General features: G+C 44.3%; 1 protein-coding gene across 1 annotated transcript; it reads left to right on the top strand.

Annotated features, from left to right (window-relative positions):
* The first annotated feature begins 1683 nt into the window (after positions 1-1683).
* esyt1a (extended synaptotagmin-like protein 1a) lies at positions 1684-26316 on the top strand. The gene is made up of 31 exons (XM_026153836.1): positions 1684-3254; positions 4041-4082; positions 14311-14445; positions 14585-14658; positions 14911-14983; positions 15075-15164; positions 15257-15312; positions 16385-16505; positions 16729-16905; positions 17861-17943; positions 18119-18167; positions 18419-18508; positions 19922-20017; positions 20096-20167; positions 20256-20342; positions 20557-20706; positions 21117-21299; positions 21377-21553; positions 21653-21735; positions 21837-21885; positions 21986-22075; positions 22277-22372; positions 23484-23555; positions 23649-23735; positions 23883-24029; positions 24205-24323; positions 24458-24553; positions 24664-24795; positions 24867-24972; positions 25082-25131; positions 25246-26316. Exons 1-31 carry the CDS (start codon positions 2934-2936, stop codon positions 25271-25273), a joined length of 3231 nt encoding a protein of 1076 aa, XP_026009621.1. The 5' UTR covers positions 1684-2933; the 3' UTR covers positions 25274-26316.
* Positions 26317-26324: the final 8 nt, after the last annotated feature.

A 26324-nucleotide genomic window follows, 5' to 3' on the forward strand; every position in this document is an offset into this window, starting at 1 on the left:
CATAAGAGAGGTGGCGCTCAGAATGCAGAATGGAAATGTATGGAAGATTTTGCAACAGCAAAGACAGGGACAGAAGTACAACTCTGGAAATTATTTTAAAACCTTATTGAAGCAAAATAGATTTTAAACAACTGAAAGGCTTTTTAAAAGATGTGACACGTGACTCTGTACATGCACTTTTTACCCAGTGGCCACTGAAATAAGTGCCTGGGGATGTTCAAGATGATGAGGGCCGTGCTTCTAGAATGACTTTCTTCTCAGTTTTGCAGCTCAGATCATGTGGCAGGTCCATATCTAGGGACCTGACTTGCTTACAGACAGGCCTGTAATGCAAAGCTACAGATAAATAAAATAGAAAGTAAATCATTTTAGATGCTGTCCAGAAACCATGATTTAAGTGGGTGTGTGAATGTTTTAACCTTTAGACAAAGCTGACTCAAAGGACAAGCTTGTGAAATATGTCTGTAATGTTTTTACCCTTGAAGCCGGTCCATCAATTCATTCTCTCCTTGGCTACAAGGTGAAGTATAATGAGGCCATTGCTGGAGAATGCAAATGACAATAGTATGGAGTAAATGTAATTGGAGAAGCACTCACTGCTTACAGTCCTGATCACAAAATTGTAGGGAGGTAAAGCTCTTTCCCCCAATAAAGATGAGATTTGACGACCATATTGATGAGGTTTGTTCTGAGTTTTTCCAAGGGTAGCCCTGGTAGCTGTATAAGCACTCCCACTGTTGATGCACGCTCTGTCATTTTGTTTGTAACAGATCTGAAATATGACAGAAACCACTCAGCTCACAGTAGAGAAACAATGTCTGCCCCCAGCAGGAGGAAGGAAATGAACATGTTTAGTGAGGTTGTGAGAAGAGAACAGGCAGTTTTCATTCTTTTAACAACTAAATTAAGAAGATAAGACATGTATGTGCAGTATCCTCATTAAAGATTCCTGAAACCCTTCTTTACAAATCTACAAATTATTATTAAAGATAATGACCTTAAAACTAAATGGCATCTTCTGTATTAGGAAATTTCCTGTATAGGGGAAAATATTGATTACACAAGCTCGAATATTACTTGAACAACAACATGCAACATGCCTGTTCTCACGCTGGTAGGTAAATCAATGTTGATAAGTACTTGGCAAAGCCAAATAGACGATCAGATCACATGTGTGCTGGCTTTAACTTTGACACTTCTTGCATTTCTCTGCCCACATTATTTCCTCACAGATCACTCATCACCCTGTGACCACTATTTCTGCTTCTGCTGTAGAGCTAGAGAGCACTTTTTGGTTTTTGTCTTACGTTACCGAGACGCAAACATAACTTGTTTTCTTTAATGTGTTTGGACGACTTGAGGACATTTTGATGATTTTTACATTCAGCTGTGAACATAGGAAACACTGTTTGAAACAAATAACATTGACATTCACGTATACATTTCACTTAGCGGTACATTACACCGTATATAATAAGTAAATACACAGGCCTACAAACATGAAATAAACACTCCTAAATACACATGCAGAAAAGAATGTTGTATGTGTGCGCTGAACATTGCTCTATGATTACAGTATGCAATGCAAGCTGCTTTATCTTCAACACTGGAGTTGAGCAATAAAAAAAAGTCTGAAACTATTTTGAACTTTGACACTCTGAATTTGTGCTTTGTATTTAGGAAAATCTAAATCTTTGGAGGGGAGAAGCAAACAGGGTTTAAATATCAAGCTATAACATGCCAAAATCGAAATGTAAGCGATGATGGGTTTGTGGCGGTTATAAGAACAGAAATTGTGGCTCTAATAAAACTCTGCAAATTCTGAGAATAACAAGCTTCATAAAACATGAGCTCCACATTTCGTGGACTCTCACAGTGAAATTTTGTTGCTTTATAGGACTTGGCTGTTTATTGACAGCGTGTTCTTCCTGTCTATGTACACAAAGGATCATCAAACCCGTAAAATCCCTCCAAGCAAATACTGATAACTGGCTGTATCCAAGGCAACAAGGGGGCTATTTAAAACCTGGCCTGTTTTTCTAGCCATAAATGAAGCTATTAAGAAAAAAGGGAGTGGGAGTTGAAAAACACATGACATGAACATTTTATTATTAATTATTCTTATTCTTATTGTTTTGTTTTGTTTTTTTAAACAGGTGCGTAATGTTTACGCCAGAGTCAGATGGCGCAGATCCCTTAGGTGTCGCGACTGTGCCTCCTGGACCCAGTCTGGAAAAAACAAACAAAAAAATAAAAACAACAACAACAACACTTCCTGCAGCTGATACAGACCTGTCGATAAAGAAACCGAGCACATGTTTATCAGTTGTTGGTGCCTTCATGATCATCTGTTAAAGCTGCTGCTGCATACTGCAGTGGGGATGAGCGCTTGCGCGAGCAGGAGGATTTATTCCGGTCATGCAAAGAAAGATAACGGGGTGAGCAGCCTGTGCATTAGACATACCACTGTGCTCTGGTAGTAGTGTGTCGTTTGGATTAACTGCTACTCTGAATCAAAAGTGTCCCGTGGTGTCTTCCTACACGATAATTATTCGTTCGCTTTGCGTATCCGTAATACGCTCCGCCTGAGCAGTGCATGACGCTACAAGTAAATTCTAGGGTCTGGGTTTCTACTGGATGTGAAGGAGGGCTTGAAGCCAAGCCCGCCCTCTCGAGACTTAGTTCGTGCTTGCACTGCCTTCTCAAGAGCTTTACACGTAAATGCAAGACGGAATAACCCTCAGTGCCCTGCGGAACTGCGCGGTGCACGTCGAAGAAAAGTGACCATGAAGTGACAGTCCGACGCTTGCCGATTATCGCCGACCTGTCCATGGTTATCACGGTGAGTGTTCCCCAACCCTTGCCACTCAAGAAGAAGACGCAGAAGCCGAAAAGCTGAAGACCAGAACGAGGTAGTGAAGTCGGATCTTGCCATGCCAACCGCGGATGCAGAGCCGGGCATCGGCACGGAGCCTCTAGCCCCGGTCTCAGAGAACCAACCCCAGGGTGAACGCGCAGTGAGTGTGCTGTGGTCGTTTGGGAAATGCCTGGGTGCTCTGCTACCAGTGTACCTGGCCGGATATTACGGCCTCAGCGTCAGCATTGTTCTATTCGGTCTGGTGATCTACATGGGATGGAAACACGGGCGACAAGAGAAAGTGATGAGGCTCAAGTCTGCCATGTACCTCCTGGAGAACGAGAGGGAATTCACCACTCAAACGGTTTTCAGAGCCAAAAGAGATTTGCCTCCCTGGGTGAGTACTGACACCCCCCTCTGTTAGGGTCATTCTCTGCAGAGTGCATCACACGCCACATCTGCCACAAATGTCAGGCTGATGCTTCTGGCAATATTATTCATTTTTATAGTTCTTCGAGTGAAAACATGAAGTCAGGTCGACTTTTACTTCATGGCACTCTGACGAATAGAAGCGATAGTTAATAATGTTGATATGTGCAGGAGAATCCTTCTGATTAATTTCCCTATATTTAGATATTCCTCATGTGAACTGCCTGGGGAAGTAGTCTGAACTGCTGCCTTCTCACCGAGTGTGAACTAATATGTCACGATGTTTACTTTAGAGGAACTTGTGAAACAGCAACAGCAATCTGTGATCTAGTGAAAAAAAGCATTTCATCCAGTGGTATGAGAAATTATCCGTGGGCTTTCCTCTTCCCGTTTCGCTACTGTTGACCTTATCTGGCTCCTAAAAACCTGATGAGTCATAAACAACATTCACAGCAGAAGCAAAGACCACCATATCTGGAAAGAGAGCCGGAGGGTCTGTGCGTGTGCGTGTCCTTGTGATGTTAAATGTGCATCATGCGGTTTATGGTTTCCTGAAATATTTTTAGTGACAATATTAGTGCTACTTGTTGTTTTTCCTCTTTTTTAGCTTTAACATATATGTACACACTCTTAGTAGAAATAAGATGATGTAACAAAGAAAAAGTGCATTGAAATTAAACTCTTTGCATCAATTTCTGTTCAAATAAAAAAGTAAACAAAAACAATAATATTTTATTTACACTGTTGTTCACAGGTCAACTTTCCAGATGTGGAAAAAGTTGAGTGGGTCAATAAGGTATGTTGTTTTTTATTTCCTGCATAACTTTGCATGTGTTGATTTCTATGAGAAATTCATATTTTTTTTTAATATCTGGTTCAACATGCAACTCTTTGCATGATTTCTTCATTTGATGTCTCAGCAAAGCAAAGGAAGCTGCAAAAAAACCAAACTGAAGATAAGGCATTCACGATTCACTTGATTAACTTGTATATTAGCTTCAGTGTCTCCAATTTAATATTAAGATAAAGAGCGCTTGTGTGGACTTTGAGGGACCCGGCTCCAGTTGCATGCTCTCCATCAGTGCAGATAATCTGCTGGTGTGATTAAGAGGCAGTGAGAGTGGCCGGGATCATATCGCAGCTTCTTTGTCTCTGTCAGTGCAGCAGCTTCACGTAGGCACAGAGAAAGCGTGGATGTGAATACTAATAATACAAAACACCCATTTGGAGGGAGAAAAATACAATGAACTCGATGACAGAAGCCCAGACTGTGGGATAGCAATTTGCTGGACTCATCTGTCACCCGGCCCACGTCTCTCGCCTGCAGGTTTCCTGACACATGACCTAGCAACTCACTTCCAGCTGTAAAGAAGCCGAGGCAGCCTCAAAATGTTCTCACCTTTTGTTGCATGTGTGAATTTTAAAAAGTAGTGCATGTGCATATGAAAAACAATGTACAGAGTTGCACTGTTATAAGCATGTCCACGAGTGTAACGTAAATAATGCACAGGTGAGCTGCAAAATGGTAGTAATGACTAGTGACAGTGTAGTCACAGTGTAGAGGTCAGAGGATTGGTAAACTGTAAAGGGTTTGGCACCACTGCTGCACTTCTCTCACTGTCATGCTGAAGATAACACCAGTGTGATGCTCTGTGGACTGATAAGACTGGTGAAAGTAAGGCATCACACAGACTCCCTGTAAATATATTAAATTAAATTTACTGCACTAATGTTTTACTCTACAGACCAATAATTTATTAATTATTTTCTTAAGACTTGGGTGGCTCTCAATCAGAAAGTCCTGGATGTAAATACCTGGAGTTTGCATGTTCTCCCCATGTCTGCACAGGTTCTCTCTCTCTCTAGTCAACCTCTTGTCCCATTACAGCTGAAATACACTTTTTTCTCATTTTGCTCCCATCAATTTTCTTTGAAATTATTTTACGAACAGACAAACCAAACCTATTACATAACCTCCCTGACAGAGTTAATAAAATTAGAATGCAACCCACATCCTCACTTGAACTTGTTACATTGATATGGATTGCATTCTAATCTGATTAACAAGGAGGTTGTGCAATTGGTGTGGTTTGTCTGTTAGCAGAGATGGGGCTCGATCTAGAATTGTGTAGTGGAGATATCAAAGATAGGCACGGCTGTGGCACTGATTCAGTCTTTGAGCACTACGGTCACCCCGGTGTGTCGGCCAGAACACCACTTAAGGCCAAATTGCCCAGAGCACGAAAGAAGGAGAGAGCTTGAGGTTCCGTTTGAGGCACTTTATTGTCACCGCTTAATTTCTGGGGCTGTAACACAGCGGGTGTACATAAGTGTGTGTCTGGGTGTGTGTGTGTGTGGCTTCTTGTCATTTACGCACACCTAACATGCCCCAGGAATCAGTGCACCCCCTCCGGACCAACACTGCTCAGCCGCCATTAAACTGCCCACCTTACTAACCGGATGATGTCACTAGAAGGTGGGCTGGCCCAAACTGACAGAAGATGGAACATTACATGAACTTATATAAACTTATAAACACCAGTAAAACTATTATATGAACTTTGGGGCCTTTTATACAGCCGCCCCCAAATGTATGTAAGACATTTGCTCATCAATAAGGCAACAAAGTTCTAGGGTTGTGGTGAGTTCGACGCAGAGCTGTCCTCATCTTCTCCAGAGGGCAGCGCAGGGAGGACAACCAGTCTGGCAACTGGCCGAGTGTAGACTCTCTCCTTCACCTTCACGTCAGCTGACCTGATGCGTCCATCAGGGCTAGGATGAGTTTTAATCACCCTCCCCACCGGCCAGAGAGCCCTGGGAAGCTGTGGATCAGCGATCATCACCACAGAGTCCTCAGCCAAATCAGCTGCCGTTGTTTGCCACTTCTGGCGAGTCTGCAGACTGGGAATGTACTGACGAATGAAACGTGACCAGAAATGGTCAGCCAAAACCTGGGAGTGCTTCCAGCGACGGCGACTGAGGAGCTCACTCTCTGGGTATACTACCTGAGGTAGCGATCCATCCGGCCGCCCCATCAGAAGAACATTAGGAGTCACCGGATCTGCATCTCTGGCATCGGAAGACACATACCCCAGGGGCTTACTATTGAGTATCCCTTCCACTTCGGTGAGTACAGTGCGAAGCACTTCTTCTGGAACTGACTGAGCACCAACGGTGGCATAGAGGGCATACTTAACCGACCGGATCTCCCTTTCCCATGCTCCCCCAAAGTGTGGGGCACCTGGAGGATTAAAGCGGAAGCTGATCCTCTGGGGTGCTAGAAGCTGTTGTAGTTCCGGGGCCATCTTCAGAAAGGTCTCACGCAGCTCCCTCTCACCTCCCCTGAAGTTGGTCCCCTGGTCTGAAAACAACTCGGCAGGTGTTCCTCTACGGGCGACAAATCGCCGAAGAGCCATCAGGAATGCATCTGCATCAATGGTGTTAAGAACATCCAAGTGGACTGCCCTGGTGGTGAGGCACTTGAATATGATTCCCCATCTCTTCTCAATACGCCGACCAACCTTGACCTCAAACGGCCCGAAGCAGTCCATTCCCGTAGAGTAGAAAGCCGGTTTATATAGACGTAGCCGGGCTGCTGGCAGGTCTGCCATCCTTGGCACTGTAGGTCTAGCTCTCCACCTTTGACAATCAGCACAGAGGTGTTGGTAGCGCCGGACAGCTTCACGCCCTCGCAGAATCCAGTAGGAGCGCCGAAGTTCTGCGAACACCCGCTCCGGGCCAGGATGATGGAGGCGGCGATCAAAGTCTTGGATCAGGAGTTTGGTCACTGGGTGGCTTGGGTCTAAGATAATCAGATGGAGTGTCTCCAGAGCCAAATCTTCAGATCGACGAAGTCGTCCTCCAACACAAATGAGCTGTCTGGTCTCATCCACTTCGGGTGACAGAGAGAGAAGACGACTGCTCCTGGGAACTGGCTTACCGACTTTCAACAGGTTGTACTCCTCCAGGAAACTATCCATCTGGGCCCTCTGTAGGATCAGCCTCTCCGCCTTGCGATAGTCCTCAACAGTGGGATGACCATCTGGTTGGGCCGCCCCATGTAGCTCCCGCGCTGTAACCTCTAACATCTCACTCCAGGTTTTGTAGCGGCTCAAATCTGAAGTTGGCTGACCTGACGGAGTAGTTGCTGTGGTCCCACAGAACACAGCTTTGCGCAGCTCCGAGGCATCTCCTGCTTGGTCAACCGTGAGATCCTCTGGCCAGGAGTCTGGACTGCGCAGGAGAAAGGATGGTCCTTGGCTCCATCTATTTGGTACAGTGAGCTCCTTCAACTTCTTCCCACGTGTCACATCGTCGGCTGGATTCCTTCCAGAGTCGACGTATCTCCAGGAGTGCCTGTCTGTCAGCTCTTGTATCTCGGCTACACGAGTGCCCACGAAGACCTTAAATCGGCAGGATTCAGACCTCAGCCAGGTCAGCACTGTTGTAGAATCGGACCATAGGACCGTCTGGTCGATTCTAAGGGTGAGCTCCCTTTCCAGCACTTGTGAGAGCTGTGCCCCAGTGAGTGCAGCACAGAGCTCCAATCGGGGCATGGAGTGGAACCACTTAGGGGCAACCCTGGAACGGGCCACCAAGAATGACAGATGCACTTCACCATTTCTGCCAGTGGTCCGGAGGTAAGCTACTGAGCCATAAGCTTCTTCAGAGGCATCACAAAATATGTGCACCTCTCTCTGACAGCTGAAGGGGTCCACTTCCTTAGGCACATATGGTCGGGGAAGAGTAATTTCAGGTAGAAATTGCAGCTCTTCCTCCCAGGCTGTCCACTGCTGCATAAGCTCCTGAGGTAGGTGTGGGTCATCCCAACCCCTTTGCTTGTCCCAAAGATGGCGGATGATTACCTTCGCTCTGGTTGTGTAGGGTAAGATGAACCCTAGGGGGTCGTACTGGCTGGCCAAGACCTTGTAGATATTGCGCATCGTGGGGACTGCATATGGAACTTGACGATGCTTGTAGCCTAGGACATCTGTGTGGAATAGCCAGCTCAATCCCAGGGTAGATTCTGGGGTATCTACCTTGTTCTGGGCCAGCCATAGTTCCACACTAGCGGAGCAGCTCTCTTGTGGTAAGTGACTGATGACGTCACGTTCATTGCTGGCCCACTGACGTAGGTCAAAACCTGCTGAGGCTAGGATGGCCCGTAACCTGTCGACAAGTTTCCTTGCCTCTTCCACGGTGGGGAAACTCTGAAGGCAGTTGTCCACATAAAAACACCTTTCGACCGAGAGTCTCACGTCATCATCTGGCTGGCTGTTATCCATGACATGACGCTGCAGGGCAAATGTGGCACAGCAGGGGCTACACGTGGTTCCGAACGGGAGCACCCACCACTCGTAGACTGCTGGAGGGCTCTCGTCGCTGATGTCTCGCCAGACGAATCTGAGCAGGGCACGATCTTCTGGTAAGAGATGAACCTGGTGGAACATGCCTTTAATGTCCCCACTCACTGCAACTGCATGCTCTCTGAAGCGCAATAGGACTCCCAGAAGCGACGCACCTAAGGTGGGCCCAGGCAACAGGTAGTCGTTCAAGTTCTGTCCTCTGTACTGAAATGAGCAGTTGAAAACCAATCGGTTCTTGCCATTATGGCTCACCATGTGATGAGGGATGTACCACGCCTCCTGACCTTCTGTCACAGGTGTCCCAGAGCCACACTTAATGATGGAGCCAGCCTTGATAAGCTTCTCCATCTCCACTTTGTAGGCCTCAGCTCGTTCTGGGTCTTTGGCCAGCCTTCTCTCTACACCCCGTAGACTTGGCATGACGGCGTCTTTAGTTGCCTGCAGTAGAGGCATCCCCTTCCGGCGAAGCAGTGGGGTGGCATAGCGACGTATGCCTTCAACCTCTATTCGGACAGTTCTGGTCTCCAGAATGCATATGGCCTCTTGGTCTTGCCTTGAACGAGTAACAAGCTTCTCGTTTCGGAATGGAACGATGTCGACCTGCCACAGTTTCTCCACATGTTTCATTAACTCACTGACCTGAGGTGCAACAGAAGTCAGCAAGCACTGCTGCGGTTGGGTAAGCTGGCCAACTATACTTGCTGGCCCTTGTAGCGCCCAACCTAGCCTGGTACGAATAGCAGCAGGCCCTCCTGGAGGTCCCAGCCTGACTGGTTCAACGGGGGTAACCAGATGGGGATGGTCACTGCCAATGAGTAGCAAAGGTTTCACATTTAACAAGGTGTGGATCGGAAGACCAATCAGGTGCTTGTACCTTTCCCTGAGTTGCTCCATGGGATAAGTGTGGCCTGCAAGTCCGATGCGTGCAGCAGTGAAGGCCCCAGCAATCTTGAACCTGGTCCTGGGCCTTGATGGAGAAGAAACAGAGAACGACACTGACTCACCTCTGAGAGTCTGCACGTCCTGCCTAATCGTGTGCAGTGGGACGTCCTCTGCGATCCCTTGCATGCCTAAATTCTCGGCAGCCTCCGGCAGAAGCATTGTCCTCTCTGACCCGTCATCCAGTACAGCATAAGTGCTGATTGTTCGCTTGCCATAATGAATGCAGACTTTGACAATCTTTAGAAGGACTTTGCAGCCTTCAGTGGGTCTGTCTAGATACAGGACGTCGGTTGCTGCCTTCGAGTCACCGCTCGCCACCGCTGTTGTTAGCGACCCTTTAGGTGTTCTAACATTGACATCATGCAGTACCTGCAGGTGCTTCCCTTGGCAGAGGCTGCAAGTCTTCCTCAGATTGCACTGGGCTGCCTGGTGTGACCGTGCGCAGCGCCAGCACCTCTTGTTACTCTTTATCCACTCTGTTAGCTGGTCCTTTGTCAACTTGGATACCATTGTGCACTGACTGAGATAGTGCTCTTCCGTGTTACAGAATGGACAGTATGGCTTGTTCTTGCTGGCCACACCACCTGGCCTCAAAGCCTGTGGGTTCGTCATTACCTCCTTTGCACCATGAAGGACTGTGATGGATCTCTTACCCTGGCGCACCTCAGGCCTGGGCCACTGTTTCTCCTTTGTCCCTTTCACTGCTAGCTGCCCTTCAGAGTCTTGGCACCAGGACTCATACTTAAGCCACCCTGCGAGATCTGCCAAGGTATGCATCCTCACACCTTGTTGGAACATGCAGCGGCGGAACTCCGCTCTCTGCTCGGGGGGTAGTTTACTAAGCAGACGAGAAACATGTGAACCACAGTGTAGTTCCACTTCTCCTTCTGGGCCTAGTGTCCTTAACATCCCCACCAGTGACTGTATCTGGAGGGCAAATCTCTCAAATGCCGAGACGTCTCCACGTCTGATGTCAGGTGAGTCCATCATCGCAGCAATACGCCTCAGCACTATCTGATGTGGTTGGCCGAATTTGTCATTGAGGGCCTCCATCGTATCAGTGAAGGGTGTGGCAGAGTTGAGGTAAGCATCGGCTATTAATCTGGCCTCCTCTAAGTGCAGGTGATCAACCAACACTTGATACTTGAACAGCTCAGTCGTGTCCTCAGGTAGAAGATTCCCCAATGCCATCTTAAGCCTAGCAAACTCACTAGGGTCTCGACTGGAGAAGTTGGGGATTGTTGGGCGGGGACCACGGTAAACTGTCTCTGAGGTGATAGGAGTCCTGCCCGGATTCGGTCTGTCCGGCAGTGGCTGTGGAGAGGACAGATTGAACTGCTGCTCAGGGGATGCTGGATTACAGCCATGCTCAGTCTTACTGTCCCCATAGGCGGCGCGCGGATGCTTGGACCCACCCAGTGGGAAACTGCCTGGGCGAGGTGGGAGATGAACCGGCTTGAACCAGGGAGGTGGATTATGGGAGGCTTTATCTGGAAACCTGAGAGCTGGTGGAGGATCTGATGACAGACTCTGTCCTGGGTGGTCCACGACCATATTAGCAGGTGGGATTGCCATTGCCTCTGTCTTAATGGCTGGAAACATACATGCATCTTGGCGATGGGGGTTCAACACTGGTGGGTCACTAGGCAGTGGCGCTTCCTCAATTGGATCTGGCCACGGTGGTGGGGCAGGCCAGTCATCATCCTCCTCAATCTCTGGTGCATCACCCGGTAGCGGTGACTGCATTGACTTACTGGTTTGGAGAGAAGATGGGCCCTGCATGCTCTGGACAGCTTCCACTAACTGTCTCATTTCTGCCCGCAGTGCCTTGAGTTCGACCAGATCTGATGACATACGTTGCTGGCTCTGCTGGATGAGGTGGCGCTCCTGACGGATATCCTCTAACTCTGCACTTACTTCCTTATTTGGATGTGTATAGGGGAGCACGAAGGGTAGAGGAGTAGAGTGATCATAGGCTTGTTCCCCATGCCATCTCTCCGGATACAGCTGGGGGGCTAGCTGATTCTCCTGAATGTGCTGTTGGCTCTGAGCTCCATAGCGCGAGGCCGTCTCATGGAGAATAGCATCCCGCCTCCACTGAGGGCTGGCTAGGTTGCAGCTAAAGGGGGAAGCGAGGGAGGTCATCCTGGCCTTGACCTCTTGGTGTCTGAGCTCTACATCCTCTCTATATGCATGGCTAATGTAGCCTGGGTACTCCACCTCATAATCTGCGTAGTGCACAGGTGGGCGAGCATGTCGTTTGGGGCGTGCGCCACGAGCCTCGTACTCTGGGCCTGGTTCCATCTCTGAGGCGAACCTAGTGCATCCGGCTCGAAGGACCAATTAATGTAGTGGAGATATCAAAGATAGGCACGGCTGTGGCACTGATTCAGTCTTTGAGCACTACGGTCACCCCGGTGTGTCGGCCAGAACACCACTTAAGGCCAAATTGCCCAGAGCACGAAAGAAGGAGAGAGCTTGAGGTTCCGTTTGAGGCACTTTATTGTCACCGCTTAATTTCTGGGGCTGTAACACAGCGGGTGTACATAAGTGTGTGTCTGGGTGTGTGTGTGTGTGGCTTCTTGTCATTTACGCACACCTAACATGCCCCAGGAATCAGTGCACCCCCTCCGGACCAACACTGCTCAGCCGCCATTAAACTGCCCACCTTACTAACCGGATGATGTCACTAGAAGGTGGGCTGGCCCAAACTGACAGAAGATGGAACATTACATGAACTTATATAAACTTATAAACACCAGTAAAACTATTATATGAACTTTGGGGCCTTTTATACAAATTGTGTTTTCATAATTGCAAGGATGGGCTCTATTGGACATTTTGCCTAATATCTACATAAATGCATATCAGACAGAAATGTGAAGAAATGAAAAATAGGAAACATTGTTTGATGTCTTGTTGGGAAAATATAAAATAATCTTAATCCAGATGTCCTTCAATGTATGCAATCCTCGGTGCGTGGTGTGAAGGGAGCTTTGTTTTTTCCTCAGTGTAGGTATGCAATCTCATGCTGCTCTTTTAGAGGTACAGTGGGGCAAAAAAGTATTTAGTCAGCCACCGATTGTGCAAGTTCCCCCACTTAAAATGATGACAGAGGTCAGTAATTTGCACCAGAGGTACACTTCAACTGTGAGAGATAGAATGTGAAAAAAAAATCCATGAATCCACATGGTAGGATTTGTAAAGAATTTATTCGTAAATTAGGGTGGAAAATAAGTATTTGGTCACCTCAAACAAGGAAAATCTCTGGCTCTCACAGACCTGTAACGTCTTCTGTAAGAAGCTTTTCTGTCCCCCACTCGTTACCTGTATGAATGGCACCTGTTTGAACTCATCATCTGTATAAAAGACACCTGTCCACAGCCTCAAACAGTCAGACTCCAAACTCCGCCATGGCCAAGACCAAAGAGCTTTCGAAGGACACCAGGAAAAGTATTGTAGACCTGCACCAGACTGGGAAGAGTGAATCTACAATAGGCAAGCAGCTTGGTGTGAAAAAATCAACTGTGGGAGCAATCATCAGAAAATGGAAGACATACAAGACCACTGATAATCTCCCTCGATCTGGGGCTCCACGCAAGATCTCATCCCGTGGGGTCAAAATGATCATGAGAACGGTGAGCAAAGATCCCAGAACCACACGGGGGGACCTGGTGAATGACCTGCAGAGAGCTGGGACCAAAGTAACAAAGGTCACCATCAGTAACACACTACAACGGCAGGGAATCAAATCCCGCAGTGCCAGACGTGTTCCGCTGCTGAAGCCAGTGCATGTCCAGGCCCGTCTGAAGTTTGCCAGAGAGCACATGGATGATACAGCAGAGGATTGGGAGAATGTCATGTGGTCAGATGAAACCAAAGTAGAACTTTTTGGTATAAACTCAACTCGTCGTGTTTGGAGGAAGAAGAATACTGAGTTGCATCCCAAGAACACCATACCTACTGTGAAGCATGGGGGTGGAAACATCATGCTATGGGGCTGTTTTTCTGCCAAGGGGACAGGACGACTGATCCGTGTTAAGGACAGAATGAATGGGGCCATGTATCGTGAGATTTTGAGCCAAAACCTCCTTCCATCAGTGAGAACTTTGAAGATGAAACGAGGCTGGGTCTTCCAACATGACAATGATCCAAAACACACCGCCCGGGCAACAAAGGAGTGGCTCCGTAAGAAGCATTTGAAAGTCCTGGAGTGGCCTAGCCAGTCTCCAGACCTCAACCCCATAGAAAATCTGTGGCGGGAGTTGAAAGTCCGTGTTGCTCGGCGACAGCCCCAAAACATCACTGCTCTCGGGAAGATCTGCATGGAGGAATGGGCCAAAATACCAGCTACTGTGTGTGCAAACCTGGTAAAGACCTATAGTAAACGTTTGACCTCTGTTATTGCCAACAAAGGTTATGTTACAAAGTATTGAGTTGTATTTTTGTTATTGACCAAATACTTATTTTCCACCCTGATTTACGAATAAATTCTTTACAAATCCTACCATGTGAATTCATGGATTTTTTTTTCACATTCTGTCTCTCACAGTTGAAGTGTACCTCTGGTGCAAATTACTGACCTCTGTCATCATTTTAGGTGGGGGAACTTGCACAATCGGTGGCTGACTAAATACTTTTTTGCCCCACTGTAGGTATTCTTTTCCTTATTAATACATAAAAACCTTCCCAGTGACCATGTGTTGTGCTCTGCAGATCCTGCAGCAGGCTTGGCCCTTTATTGGCCAGTATCTGGAGAAGTTACTTGTGGAAATCATTGCTCCTGCCATCCGTACTTCTAGCATTCATCTGCAGACTCTGAGCTTCACCAAGGTTAACATAGGCGACAAGGTATCTGAGCGGCCTGTCACACACACACACCCACACAGCAATTTCAGTTTGTTACAGTTGACTTTATCTGCTAATGCTGTGTCATCAAGTCTCTGTCAGTCTTGTTTGCTTTGTTTAACAGCAGCTGCTGTGTTCACAGGCGCTGAAGGTGGCTGGCGTAAAGGCTCATACGGAAAATGATAAGAGACAAGTTATGTTGGATTTGTACTTAAGGTAATCCAACACATCTGTGATTAGTTTCATGTGTTATCCCTCTGTCTACCTGCCTAAATAGGTCGGTCAAGTCAAATGCTAAAATGTTCTTGAAGTGTTCTAAAGCTTCTTGCAAGGGCTTGGCCCTGTCTTGAACAACAGAACAGTGTTTACTTAATACAGAATAAGAAAACAGCTCCGTCATAACTCGCACAAGCTGTTTCCTTTGTTTAAACACTTATCTTTAGATCTGTCACTTCCCTTCTGTTACAGCTATGCCGGTGATGTTGAGATCAATGTTGAAATCAAAAAGTACTTTTGCAAAGCTGGAGTAAAAGGAGTCCAGGTACGAGAAGAATCACTGGGATACTCTCACATTGCTGCTGTAATTAAGTGGCCTGAAAACACATTTTCAGAATCTAATTTTCTCTTTGCAGCTTCACGGGATGCTGCGTGTGATCCTCGAGCCTCTGATTGGAAACATACCGCTGGTTGGAGCTGTCACAATGTTCTTCATTCGCAGGCCTGTGAGTGTTTTTTTTGTTTAATGGCTTTGCACTTTGCAGTAATGCAAGGCCTTTTACTTATTCATGTCTATTTGTCTGTATCATATGTGTAGAAACTGGACATCAACTGGACCGGACTTACCAACCTCTTGGATATCCCTGGATTGAAGTGAGTCTATATGATGGAGTTGATCTTTATGCTCACTCGAGTTGTGCAACCTGCCGAAAAAGTTGGAGTTGCACGTTATGGATCTTATTTACACGTTTCAGAGAGGTTATTGTTTATTTAGCTGCTGGTAGTACAGAGGCTTTTCTTGGAATTGAACTGAACTCCAAAACAAACAGATCAGAGCTGAAGAGCCCATCTGTTCACTGGCAGCTCTGTGTGGTCGCATCCTTAAAGGATAGTGTTGGTAACAGCTTCAGTTTTTATTCTTGTCAGCAAACTCTATGAAATTACAAGGAAAAAAAGAGTAAATTATCCAATTTTTCATCTGTTTCTATGCATATCCATTGCTATCCAAAAACTCTTAAAAAACAGTGTGTGTAGTTCTTGGGTAGGTTGACATGTTACTCCTCTAAAACAAACAGTGCATCTTATTATAAGTAATTCTAAGACGTTCCTGGTGCAGTATTGAAAAGAGCATTCAAAAGTACTTATTCATTAACAAACTACACAATACATCAATAAAGATTTTCAACTACTAGTGCCTTCATTTATATTTGGGGGATTTCAAGTCTTGTTCTGGGAATTCTTCAGCAACAATCAGACAAAAATGTGGACAATAACAACCTCATTATTTATGTTTCTAGAATTTAATCATAATGTACTGTGTATAGTTTTATATAGAAGGCATAGTCTCACCAGTGGGATAGATTGTCAGTTCATATTCAGTGTGCTTATGTGTATGCTGGCTTATTCTACTCTGTGTGGAATAAACAGCAAAGTGTACTTTTGCAGAAAAACCAAACAATAAAAGTAAACATAGAATTAAAGCATTATCAGAGGCGTAAATGTATTTCTGATACAGCATCAGTATTCCCTTTGGCAATGCTTTTAATCCTTCAGTCTACATAACTTTAAGAAATCTCCTCGTCTTTAACCAGTGGGTGTTTCTGTTTAGTTCTGTTGCTGGTTTTCATGCTTTCTTTTTATGCATGGACAGATGCACATAACATGTGTGTGTGTCTGTATGTGCCTCCCTGTGCGTGCCCAACATCATCCTTGCATTCATTTGCAGTGCCATGTCGGACACTATGATAATGGATGCAATTGCCTCCCACCTGGTGCTCCCCAATCGTCTCACTATTCCCTTGGTGGCCGACCTGCACGTTGCGCAACTCCGCTCCCCTCTCCCAAGGGTAACTGTCTCAGTGACGAATGACCTTTCAAATTACGTAGACTGATGCAGATGTGTGTGTGTGTGATCGTCATATTAGCTGCAAACACAGACTTAAGGCCGTACAGTAAATATGACGCATGCAATCGAATTTTGTGGCGATACCAGTCGACAAACCTTTTGATTTTATTTTTGTATCCCTGTTTTGTTTTTTGTTTTTTTTTGCATGTTTACGCACATGCTAGGGAGTTGTGCGTATTCACCTGCTGGAGGCTGAGGACCTGACCGCCAAGGACACGGTCATCAAGGGCTTAATCGATGGGAAGTCAGACCCATACGCTGTGCTGCGTGTTGGAACCCAGATTTTCACCTCTCATCACGTCGACAGCAACCTGAACCCGCAGTGGAGGGAGATGTATGAGGTGAGAGGGCTGCGAGTACGGAATAGATACCCTGTGTAAAGAAACAGGAGATATATGGCTTTGCCTTGACATTGGAGTACAGCTCCTCCAACCAATTTATGTGCCAAAAGCTATAGGTTCATATTGGTGTCCTTGCTTCGTAGGGATTGCAGTAAGTCCTTGATAGTAAGTATGTCCCTGGTGCTTCTAAGATAAACAGCTTTGTGGAGATTTTATCTAGTTCTGCAGGAAGCTGCTGTGTCACAGATAAGCAAGAATTGTGAAAACTGCTTGCTCAGAACATGTTTATCTTTTCAATTCAAGCCATGAACTAAATAGATATGAAATTATATACATATATTTGCCTACCACAGTAGTGAAGAGTTCTTGCCATTGTGTTGTTTGCATGCTCTTTTGTATGCCGTATGTGGTTTTATCTACGCCATTCTTGTACAAGATCAGAACTACCAGCTTAATATTGTGCACTTTCCCCATGTGCTGCATAAAGAGCTCTAACTAGGACATTGGACACTAGACCTTTGTAGGTGGCACTGGGACATTGGCTGCAGATCCTTTGGAATATGGGGTTTAAGGGTGGCGGCTGGATTTGTCCTGGAACAGCTTGATCGGAGTGGGATATGGGGAGTTTAGAGGCCCTAATTTTACTTGTTTTTTGACCATTTTTGAGCAGCTTTTGTGGTGTGGCAGTAATCATTATCCTGCTCGGGAATACCACCACTGCTGGAGACTACCATTGGCACTGGCTGGGGGGTGGGACCCGTTTAAGAGGGTAGCACATATTAAAGTAACCCAAGGTTTCCCAGTAGAACCTTGTGTTGTAATGAAATGATGGTCGCTGTTACGCACTTCGCTTGCTTGTGGTTTTAATGTTGTGGCTGATTGGTGTATATATTTGTGTATCTGTTGTGTGTGTTGTGTATTTGTCCATTTATGTGTGTGTGTGTATGTGTGTCAGGTGATTGTCCATGAAGTACCTGGTCAGGAGTTGGAAGTGGAAGTATTTGACAAAGACCCAGACCAGGATGACTTCCTGGGGAGGTAGCTTATTCATTTTCATTCATTTACTCTGTCTCTATGTGCTCCTCGTGCCATTTCCATAACTGCTTTTGCGATGTCGGGCCACGATTCTGCTGAAATTTGAACAGCTTGGTCTCATTTATTCTGGGATTGATCAATTTTCTTCTCTGTGTCTTTCTATCTGTTTCTCTTCCAGGGTCAAAATTGATCTTGATATTGTAAAGAAGGCCAGAGTTGTGGATGATGTGAGTAGCGACGCTTGGGAGGTTTCTGACTTAAAAGTTGCATTTTTTTCTCTGTCTCAGTAAACAAATTGTGAAAATGGGATGAAACAGTGCAGCATAACGGTTAGCATGTGACACAGGAGACACCCATGTGCCTCCTCGTGATCTGCTCTTGTTACGCCACCTTCAGTTCTGCCATCCTGCTCAGGCTCAAGAATTCAGCCAGATAAAAAAAAATGTTTGTGTAATGAGCCCTCTGTTTTTTTACACAGTGGTTCGATCTGAGGGACGTCACATCTGGCAGTGTTCACCTCCGGCTTGAGTGGCTTTCTCTGCTGTCTTCTGCTGACAGACTGAGTGAGGTGAGGCTAGAGCAGAGTCTAACGCTCTTGTTTCCTCAGTGCTGTGCAGTGTCAGTGATCATTGTTTTTTCCGTCTTCTTATATTCTTGCCATGTAATCTTTGGTTTTATTTCATAATATGAGAATAAACTGGAAATACAGACCGGAAAGGACAATCAGCCTGAGAACTCTCAGGTTAGATGGTTCATGTCGTAAACAGGACCAGCGGCCTCTGCTATCAAAAGATCCATTTTTGAGCAGTTTGACTGTAGCCACAAAACACAAACGTTAGCCATAGGCATGCATGTGTGTGTCTGTTTCTATGTGTGAGCCATGCAACAGACTGGTGACATGTCTAGGATGTACGCTGCCTCTCAACCAATGACATCTGGGATAAGCTGTTAGTGAGTGCAAAGAGTCATGGCAGAATCTACTGCATGCATGGAGAAGAGATGTGAACGATAACTGACCAATGGAAGAGCTTGTTCTTTAGTTCAATCCCAAACTGTGAACACACATTGTAAATGACTGCAGTATAAATGAATCACATTGCTCTGACTTATATCCCCAAAGCTTATATTAAATGTAACTACTAGAAGGGTTCTCTGTTCTGTTGTATGTGGAAAGAGACTTCACATACATATATGTGAAGTCAGATCACTGGTGAAGAGATGGCTCTTAAACCTAATTTGAACTTGGTGAATATTTGTGCAGAGGGTTTGTGATGCCAGGACTTTACTTGCCACATTGTGTATAGCTTTCCCATGAAAGAAACAAACAACTTGTGTAATTTCACACTTGCTTAAGGAAATAACCGAAGTGATTGCACAAAACCGCACAAAAAAACAAGCTAGAAAAAATCTGTAATTTTCTGAAGAAGAATAATAGTGAAGTAGGTCAGTGGCAGGAAGACCTGAATTCTTATCTTAATCTAATTTTTTAAACGATTTTTTTATTATTCACTCTGTACGTGTCACCTAGCTATGCTGAATGCACCTTCTTGTTGTTTCTACTGTCAAATTCAAAATACTAATAATTGAATAATAGAATAATGTTTGAAAAAACAAATGGAGAATGGAAAGAACCACAATCATAGATAAAAGTGTAAAAAAAACCTTGCTGATTTCCCTTTATTATCATTTTTTAAATCTGTCAAAGGAGCCACCAGAGACGAGCGCAGATGAGTCGTCTGCTGTCTTAAACTGCACGTTTACTACAACTACAAGAATCCAAGCATCCAGTTATTTATTGATTAACCATCATGGATCACAAAATGAAAAGTTTAACTTGTATTCATACTCACTACAACAAAATACTGTGACACATCAAACACCCATATAATAATAGGAAGGATGTTTTGAAAAATAACTACTGGTAGGACACTGGACTTGTACATAATTTTGCTCACATGTTTTTCTTTTATTCTTCTACCAGGTGATTGCGAAGAACCAGAATTTGACCAGTAAGGTGGCTGAACCTCCGTCTGCTGCCATCCTAGCTGTCTATCTCGATCAGGCTTATCAGCTGCCTGTAAGAGCATCACAGTTTGATTTATGTGGGATTCAGTTTTGTTCTGTTACCCAAACTGATCTGTTTCAAATGTCATAGATGAGAAAAGGTAATAAGGACCCAAGCCCGATGGTACAGATTTCTGTTCAGGATAAAACTAAAGAGAGCAAGGTAAGAGTGATGAGATGAAGAGTAACTAGTGATGAATACCTCCCTCCGGCCTCTGGACATTATTAATGATTTATTCTTGCATTTGCAGACTTGCTACGGTACAACCAGCCCAGTGTGGGAAGATGCTTTTACCTTCTTCATTAAGGATCCTCACAAACAAAATATCGACATTCAGGTGAGTCATCCTCAGAAGCAACTGAACTCACTCATTAAGCTAGCTGCTGAGAGTTTAGGTATAGCTATACACCTAATACCTAAAAACCTCCCTATAGCTTACCTTTCCATCTGTTTAAATTCAGACTTGATGTATTTTCTATAAACTGCCCTCTCCTCCTTACTTTGCCTTTCTTATAACCCTAACTCGACCTTTTTTGTTGTGTTTCAATCAGGTCAAAGATGACGACCGAGCTCTGTCCTTGGGCAGTCTAAAAATCCCTCTGGCCCGTCTTGTCGGGATGCCCGAGCTCACCATGGATCAGTGGTTCCAGTTGGAGAATTCGGGTTCAGCCAGCCGCATCTTCATCAAAATTGTGCTGAGGGTTGGTATTTCACATACACAAATACTTAAACACTTATTTTGTGCACAGACTTTAATGGGTAGTTTGCTTTAATAAATTAATACCTGAAGATGCCTTCAGCAGTGAGATACGAACTCCAATGTTCATATCAAATGTCCAAAGCAAATTCCCACCATAAGTCAGAATTTTGGGTTATTATCTAAAAATGTTGAAATTCTTATCTGTTTTTTATGAGAAAATAACTTGAAATTGAGAAAACAACATGAAATTGTGATATAATAAGCCAAATCTTTGACTTATGGAAGCAGAAAAACGTTTTTTCAGTGGCAGAAATTCTATATAAAGCTGTGAACCTCTTTTTTGATTATCACAGGGAATAAAACATCACTGTTTGGTTCTCACTGTTGCTCATATTTCTTGTTTCCTGCTAGGTTTTGTGGCTAAGTGATGATGCCAGTCCTACAACTCCTTCTCCTCGCCCCACAGACCCTGGGTCTACATCAAGTCAGGGGGGAACTACATCAAACCAGAACCCTTCAGGACCCGGTGGGTTGACTAAACCTCAGCCAACACGACCACAGCACACCACCCCCGATCCAGAGTTTGGAACTGAGGTAATAAAGTGAAAAAGCTGCAGACAGCACTTTAATACACATCCTCCAAAAACAGCCACACCACTGTCTGCCTGCAGGGAGTGTTGCGAATCCATCTGATGGAGGCCCAAAACCTGATTGCCAAAGACAACTTTATGGGTGGCATGATGAAGGGGAAGAGCGACCCCTACGTGAAGATTCGTGTCGGTGGTATAACCTTCCGCAGCCACACCATCAAAGAGAACCTCAACCCTGTCTGGAACGAACTCTATGAGGTGCTATCACTTTTAAAAGTTTCACTTAGATATTCTATCCATCTGATCAGATCATTCAATTTTAGATTACAAATACTTGATTTCTTTTTTCCTGTTTAGGTTATTTTGACCCAGCTTCCAGGTCAAGAAATCCAGTTTGAGTTGTTTGATAAGGACATTGATCAGGATGACTTCCTGGGAAGGTGAGTCCTTACATCACACAAAAAAACGTGAACATTTCTGACTAGTTTGTTTTTAAACCTGCTGACAAATGAAGGATAAAATTTTGTGCCTTTTTTTGCAGGTTCAAACTTAGCCTACGAGACATCATCAGCGCACGATACACCGATACGGTGTGTGCCATTATTAAAAAGACGTGACCAAATAATATAGCAAATATTTACATTTGTATTCTTATCATAACTTAAATTTTTTGTAACACTTTTGTTTCAGTGGTACACTCTAAATGATGTGAAGTCTGGTCGAGTTCACCTAATGCTGGAGTGGCTGCCGAGGGTCTCTGACCTCTCCAGACTGGAGCAGGTTCAGTATTTCTATTTTCCATTGTCTAATGACCTGGACGCGCCCAGCTAAATACACTTACAGTTAAATAAAATACACAAAAGATTTTGTGTCCTAAACTTAAAGCTAGTGCTGCAAAGGAAACATGAACTGCTAGTTTCCTATTTCAAGTGTCTTCCTGAAACGCTCTCTCTCTCCTGTCTTTGCCCCTCTTTTCTACAGATCCTGCAGTACCAGTCCCTGCAGTCTTTCCAAAACAAGGTGGTGCCGTCAGCCGCTCTGGTGTTCGTGTACGTGGAGCGTGCCCACGGCCTTCCGGTGAGACCATATCGATGAGTGTTTATGGTCATTTTTTTAATATTTTGCTTCCAATGAGCCAGACTTTCCAATGAGCAATAGTTCTAGAGACTTTCTGGAGGTCTTAAAAAGTCTTTCTTTGGACATTGGCTGTTTTTTTTTTTTTTAGACTTTTTCAGCTTGCTGTGCCTGGTCATTTCAGAAGAATGCCTTTTTGTGTTTGTTTAGCCACAAACACTTGTCTAAGTTTTACCTATTTCAAGGATGAAGCAGTATTTTAAATGGTAAACTGACTGGTGCTTTTATAGCTCTTTTCTACTCTGCCTGTGCACTCAAAGGGCCATATACAACTAGTCTCAGTGACACCCATTCACATGCTTTTTCAAAACCAAGTGCTTTCTCTCTAACAGTCACGCATATTCATAGAGGAAACTGGGGTTAGTATCTTGGCCAAGAATATTTGGCAAGCAGTTGGCACCAAATTACAAACTGGTAGGTGACCTGCTCTAACTCCTGAGCTACAGCCCCGCAGTTGTGTCTACACGTACTATAACAGATAACAATTTGCTTTAACAGAACCGATTTTAAATTGTATCTGTGGGAACTATTTGACTAGCAGCCCATTTATTTTACTCTAAGAAAAACGGTTATAAGATCGTTTTTTACATCAACAAGGTCATTCCCAAAGAGCTATTAGCTTCACATGGTGGCACGACAGCTCCTTAAAAACATCTGAGGAAACTGGACAAGTGGAGGACAAAAGAGGAAGTGGCATGCTAAAATCATGCACAGTGTTGCTCAGCAGAGCGGTACAACAGTGAGTGTCTACAGTTGTCTTTAAACACAGTGGTGGAATTATGAATGCAGAAATGCACCAACAGAGAACAGAACAAAAGGCAGCCAACATCCAAAGAAGAGCTTTGAACGTCCTTTAAGAAGCCTGGAGAACCATTCCTGCAGTCTACTTAAAGACATGACAAGAAAGCCTAAGAGTGTTCAAGCTGTGTCACATCAAATATTGACTTTCAAGCTGGTTAGACAGAGTACAAACTGTTTCTGTCTTATATTTCCACGCTGATGCTGTTGCTTACAGTTCCTGTAGTGCCGTGTAATCATTTGTACGTTATTTCAGCTGAAGAAGAATGGAAAGGAGCCAAAAGTTGGAGCCGAGATTATCCTTAAAAATGTTTCATACAAAACCAAGGTAGGCTCTTAACTCACTAAAGATGTTCACTGAAAATAAAGGGAAAAAATGGTGTTTCACAAAAGTCACATTTATTGTTTGTTTTTTCTAAAGGTCTCTGAGCGATCCACGTCCCCTCGATGGGATGAAGGCTTTCACTTTTTGACTAGTGACCCCAGAAGTGAAATACTCACGGTCAAGGTGCGAGTCATTATCTATATTTATCTGAATCATGAGGATGCAAAGTAGATGCATTTGATTCACACCATTTGTCAAAACTAAAACATTTTACACCAATAAAAGAAGTAGAAGATGTGTGCGTTTATTTATGTCTTTGTTTCCTTGTAGCTTTCCCACAGCTGGGGCCAGGCTCTCGGCTCTTTGACACTTCCTCTGAAGGAGGTGCTGGCTGAGACAGACTTGGTTCTGGACCGCTGGCTCAATCTGGATGGAGCGCTGCCAGAGAGCCAGATACTGTTGATGGTCATACTGAAGGTACTGCAGACAGGCTGCTTATTTTCACTGTGCTGTAGTAGCTTTTCTTGGAGCAATGCTATACTAAGTGCTTACTGACTGTGTGCCATTATCTAAACTAGTCCATGATGTTTATTAAGTCATAATTATTGAGTCATGATTTTTATTCAGTGATTATTTTTAATATACCTTGCAGATCCTGGACACTCAGCTGGCAGTGTGTCGTGGGGCTGTAGGGGAGGGAGGTGTCGATGGCGTCATCCCTAAATGGGATCCTTCTCATCTGGACCTCAGACACAGACCTGGATTCTCCATGTGAGTCACACATAGGGGTATAGTAGTCCTGCTGTGTGGTGCATACCTGCACTGTAAGCGCAGTAATATACTTAAGTGACTGTCCAAATGACACCCAAATGTAAATAAACATCATTTCTCATCTGTGTCTTTAGGGTGAGTGACAACCCAAACTCAGCAGGACAGGTGAAGCTTACCATCGGTTACTCCATGGAGGAAAACCGGCTTTTCATCACTGTTCACTCCTGCAGGTTTCTATAAGCCATACGTTACCCATCCCATCATCATCATCATCATCATCATCACACTTTAAGCAGAAAAACCATCAAATGTTGTGGATGTGATCTCTTTATACTGACAGAGCATTGGTAGCGCGTTCCAAGGATGGCGCAGACCCGTATGTTTCCTTCATCCTGTTGCCTGACAAGAAGGCTACCACCAAGAGGAAAACTGCGACCAAGAAGAAAGACCTCAGCCCAGAATTTAATGAGAGGCAAGACAAACAAATAGGGCTGTGATTATAGCGACTGACCTCTCCCACATTAACCTTGCTTGTTTCTGTAGGTTTGACTTTGACTTATCAGTCGAGGAATCCTCTCAGAGAAGACTGGACCTGTCTGTGAAGAACAGTGTCTCTTTCATCAGCCGAGAGAGGGAGCTTATCGGCAAGGTATTTGTAATCGGTCACGTCTGAAATTCAGCTCGTCTTTGCCCAAGGTTGTGTAAAATACTTGGCTTTAATCTCAAGACTCTTCTTCTCTCTCTCTCGTTGCCTTCAGTTGCAGCTGGACCTGGACCAAATTGACCTCAAGACGGGTGTCACACAGTGGTAACTATTTAACCCTTTCATGCATCAATTATAAGAACCACAGTGAAGTGTTTTTATTCTTCTTTAAGCATGACAAAAAACAATCCATTGTCTTTTCTTTCTTTTTATTTTCAGGTACGACTTGGCAGCAGAGACCAACTAAAAGAATCAATGCCTGATCCTCAGGCATCTACTTTCAAACATAAGCATTGCTTCTGTGATCTGTGATTTGTGCGTGTGTATATTCAGCTTAAATGGAAATTTCCACCATCACTGAAGAAAAAAAAACGATGACATATCTGCTCCAGAAAAACACAGTCCATCAGTATTTATGAGCAAAACTTTACTTGTCGCTAAATATTCGTGAAGTGATAACTGTGCTGAATCCATTCTGTCTCAGGCAGATATTTAAGCTGAATAAATATTTGATAATAATGCAACTATGTTGCACGACAAACCAAGGTTATGTGTGTTTAAAGCATGCAAAAAGTCCTCTTGCATTTTAGCTTTAAAAGGGCTTATATATTTGTCCAATTTCCAAAGGTACGACAACATTTTATGGATTTTCAGCATCCAACAAAACGGGAAAACATTTGTTTGAATTTTATTTGTTACAGTCTCCAAACAGTTCCTGTTATGGCTTTGTTTATGTGGGTTTATATTACTGCCATAAGTATTTCAAAACTGTGCACAGTTTGTCAGTGTTTATGAAATATGTTCCAGATGAAGTTTTATATGTTTTAACCAGAACTTTCTGAATGTTAATTTTTTTTAAATCAAAGTGTTACAAGCCTTCAAGCCCAAATTTCCACTGAGAACAGAGGTACGATGCTGTACAGTCTTAATCACTGTGCTTTTACCAAGAGAAAACTTTGTAGATGTTTTGTCCAGAGCTCCTTTGTGTTTTTATGTGTTTGTAGTCCTAAATGCAAATGGCTGATGGCTTACAGTCATGTTTATGCTTTATTTTTACACGCAAAACCCTTTTTGACCTCATGAGAAGCAGATTATTGTATACCTGTTCCGGGACAACTTCCCATCATGTCTCACCTCACTGCAGACACTTAGACACTGATTTGTGGTAAAGGGTGGGAAAAAACAGAGTGTCAGAAGTAAAAAGGAAAACTGCTGTGCTTTGATAATTTCAACATATCATCATGCATCTGCTAAAGCTGTTGATTAAACTTTGCACTCCTGTGAATCCAACCAGCTTT

Source organism: Astatotilapia calliptera, chromosome 20 (genome assembly GCF_900246225.1).
Source record: "Astatotilapia calliptera chromosome 20, fAstCal1.2, whole genome shotgun sequence".
NCBI lineage: Eukaryota > Metazoa > Chordata > Actinopteri > Cichliformes > Cichlidae > Astatotilapia > Astatotilapia calliptera.

What these genes read in the sequence shown, in the direction of transcription:
- esyt1a (XM_026153836.1), top strand. Translation starts at nt 2,934, where the DNA reads ATGCCAACCGCGGATGCAGAGCCGGGCATCGGCACGGAGCCTCTAGCC. An exon ending in TTGGATATCCCTGGATTGAA is followed by an intron (nt 15,313 to 16,384) that starts GTGAGTCTATAT and finishes ATTCATTTGCAG; the next exon opens with TGCCATGTCGGACACTATGA. An exon ending in TCATCAAAATTGTGCTGAGG is followed by an intron (nt 20,707 to 21,116) that starts GTTGGTATTTCA and finishes GTTTCCTGCTAG; the next exon opens with GTTTTGTGGCTAAGTGATGA.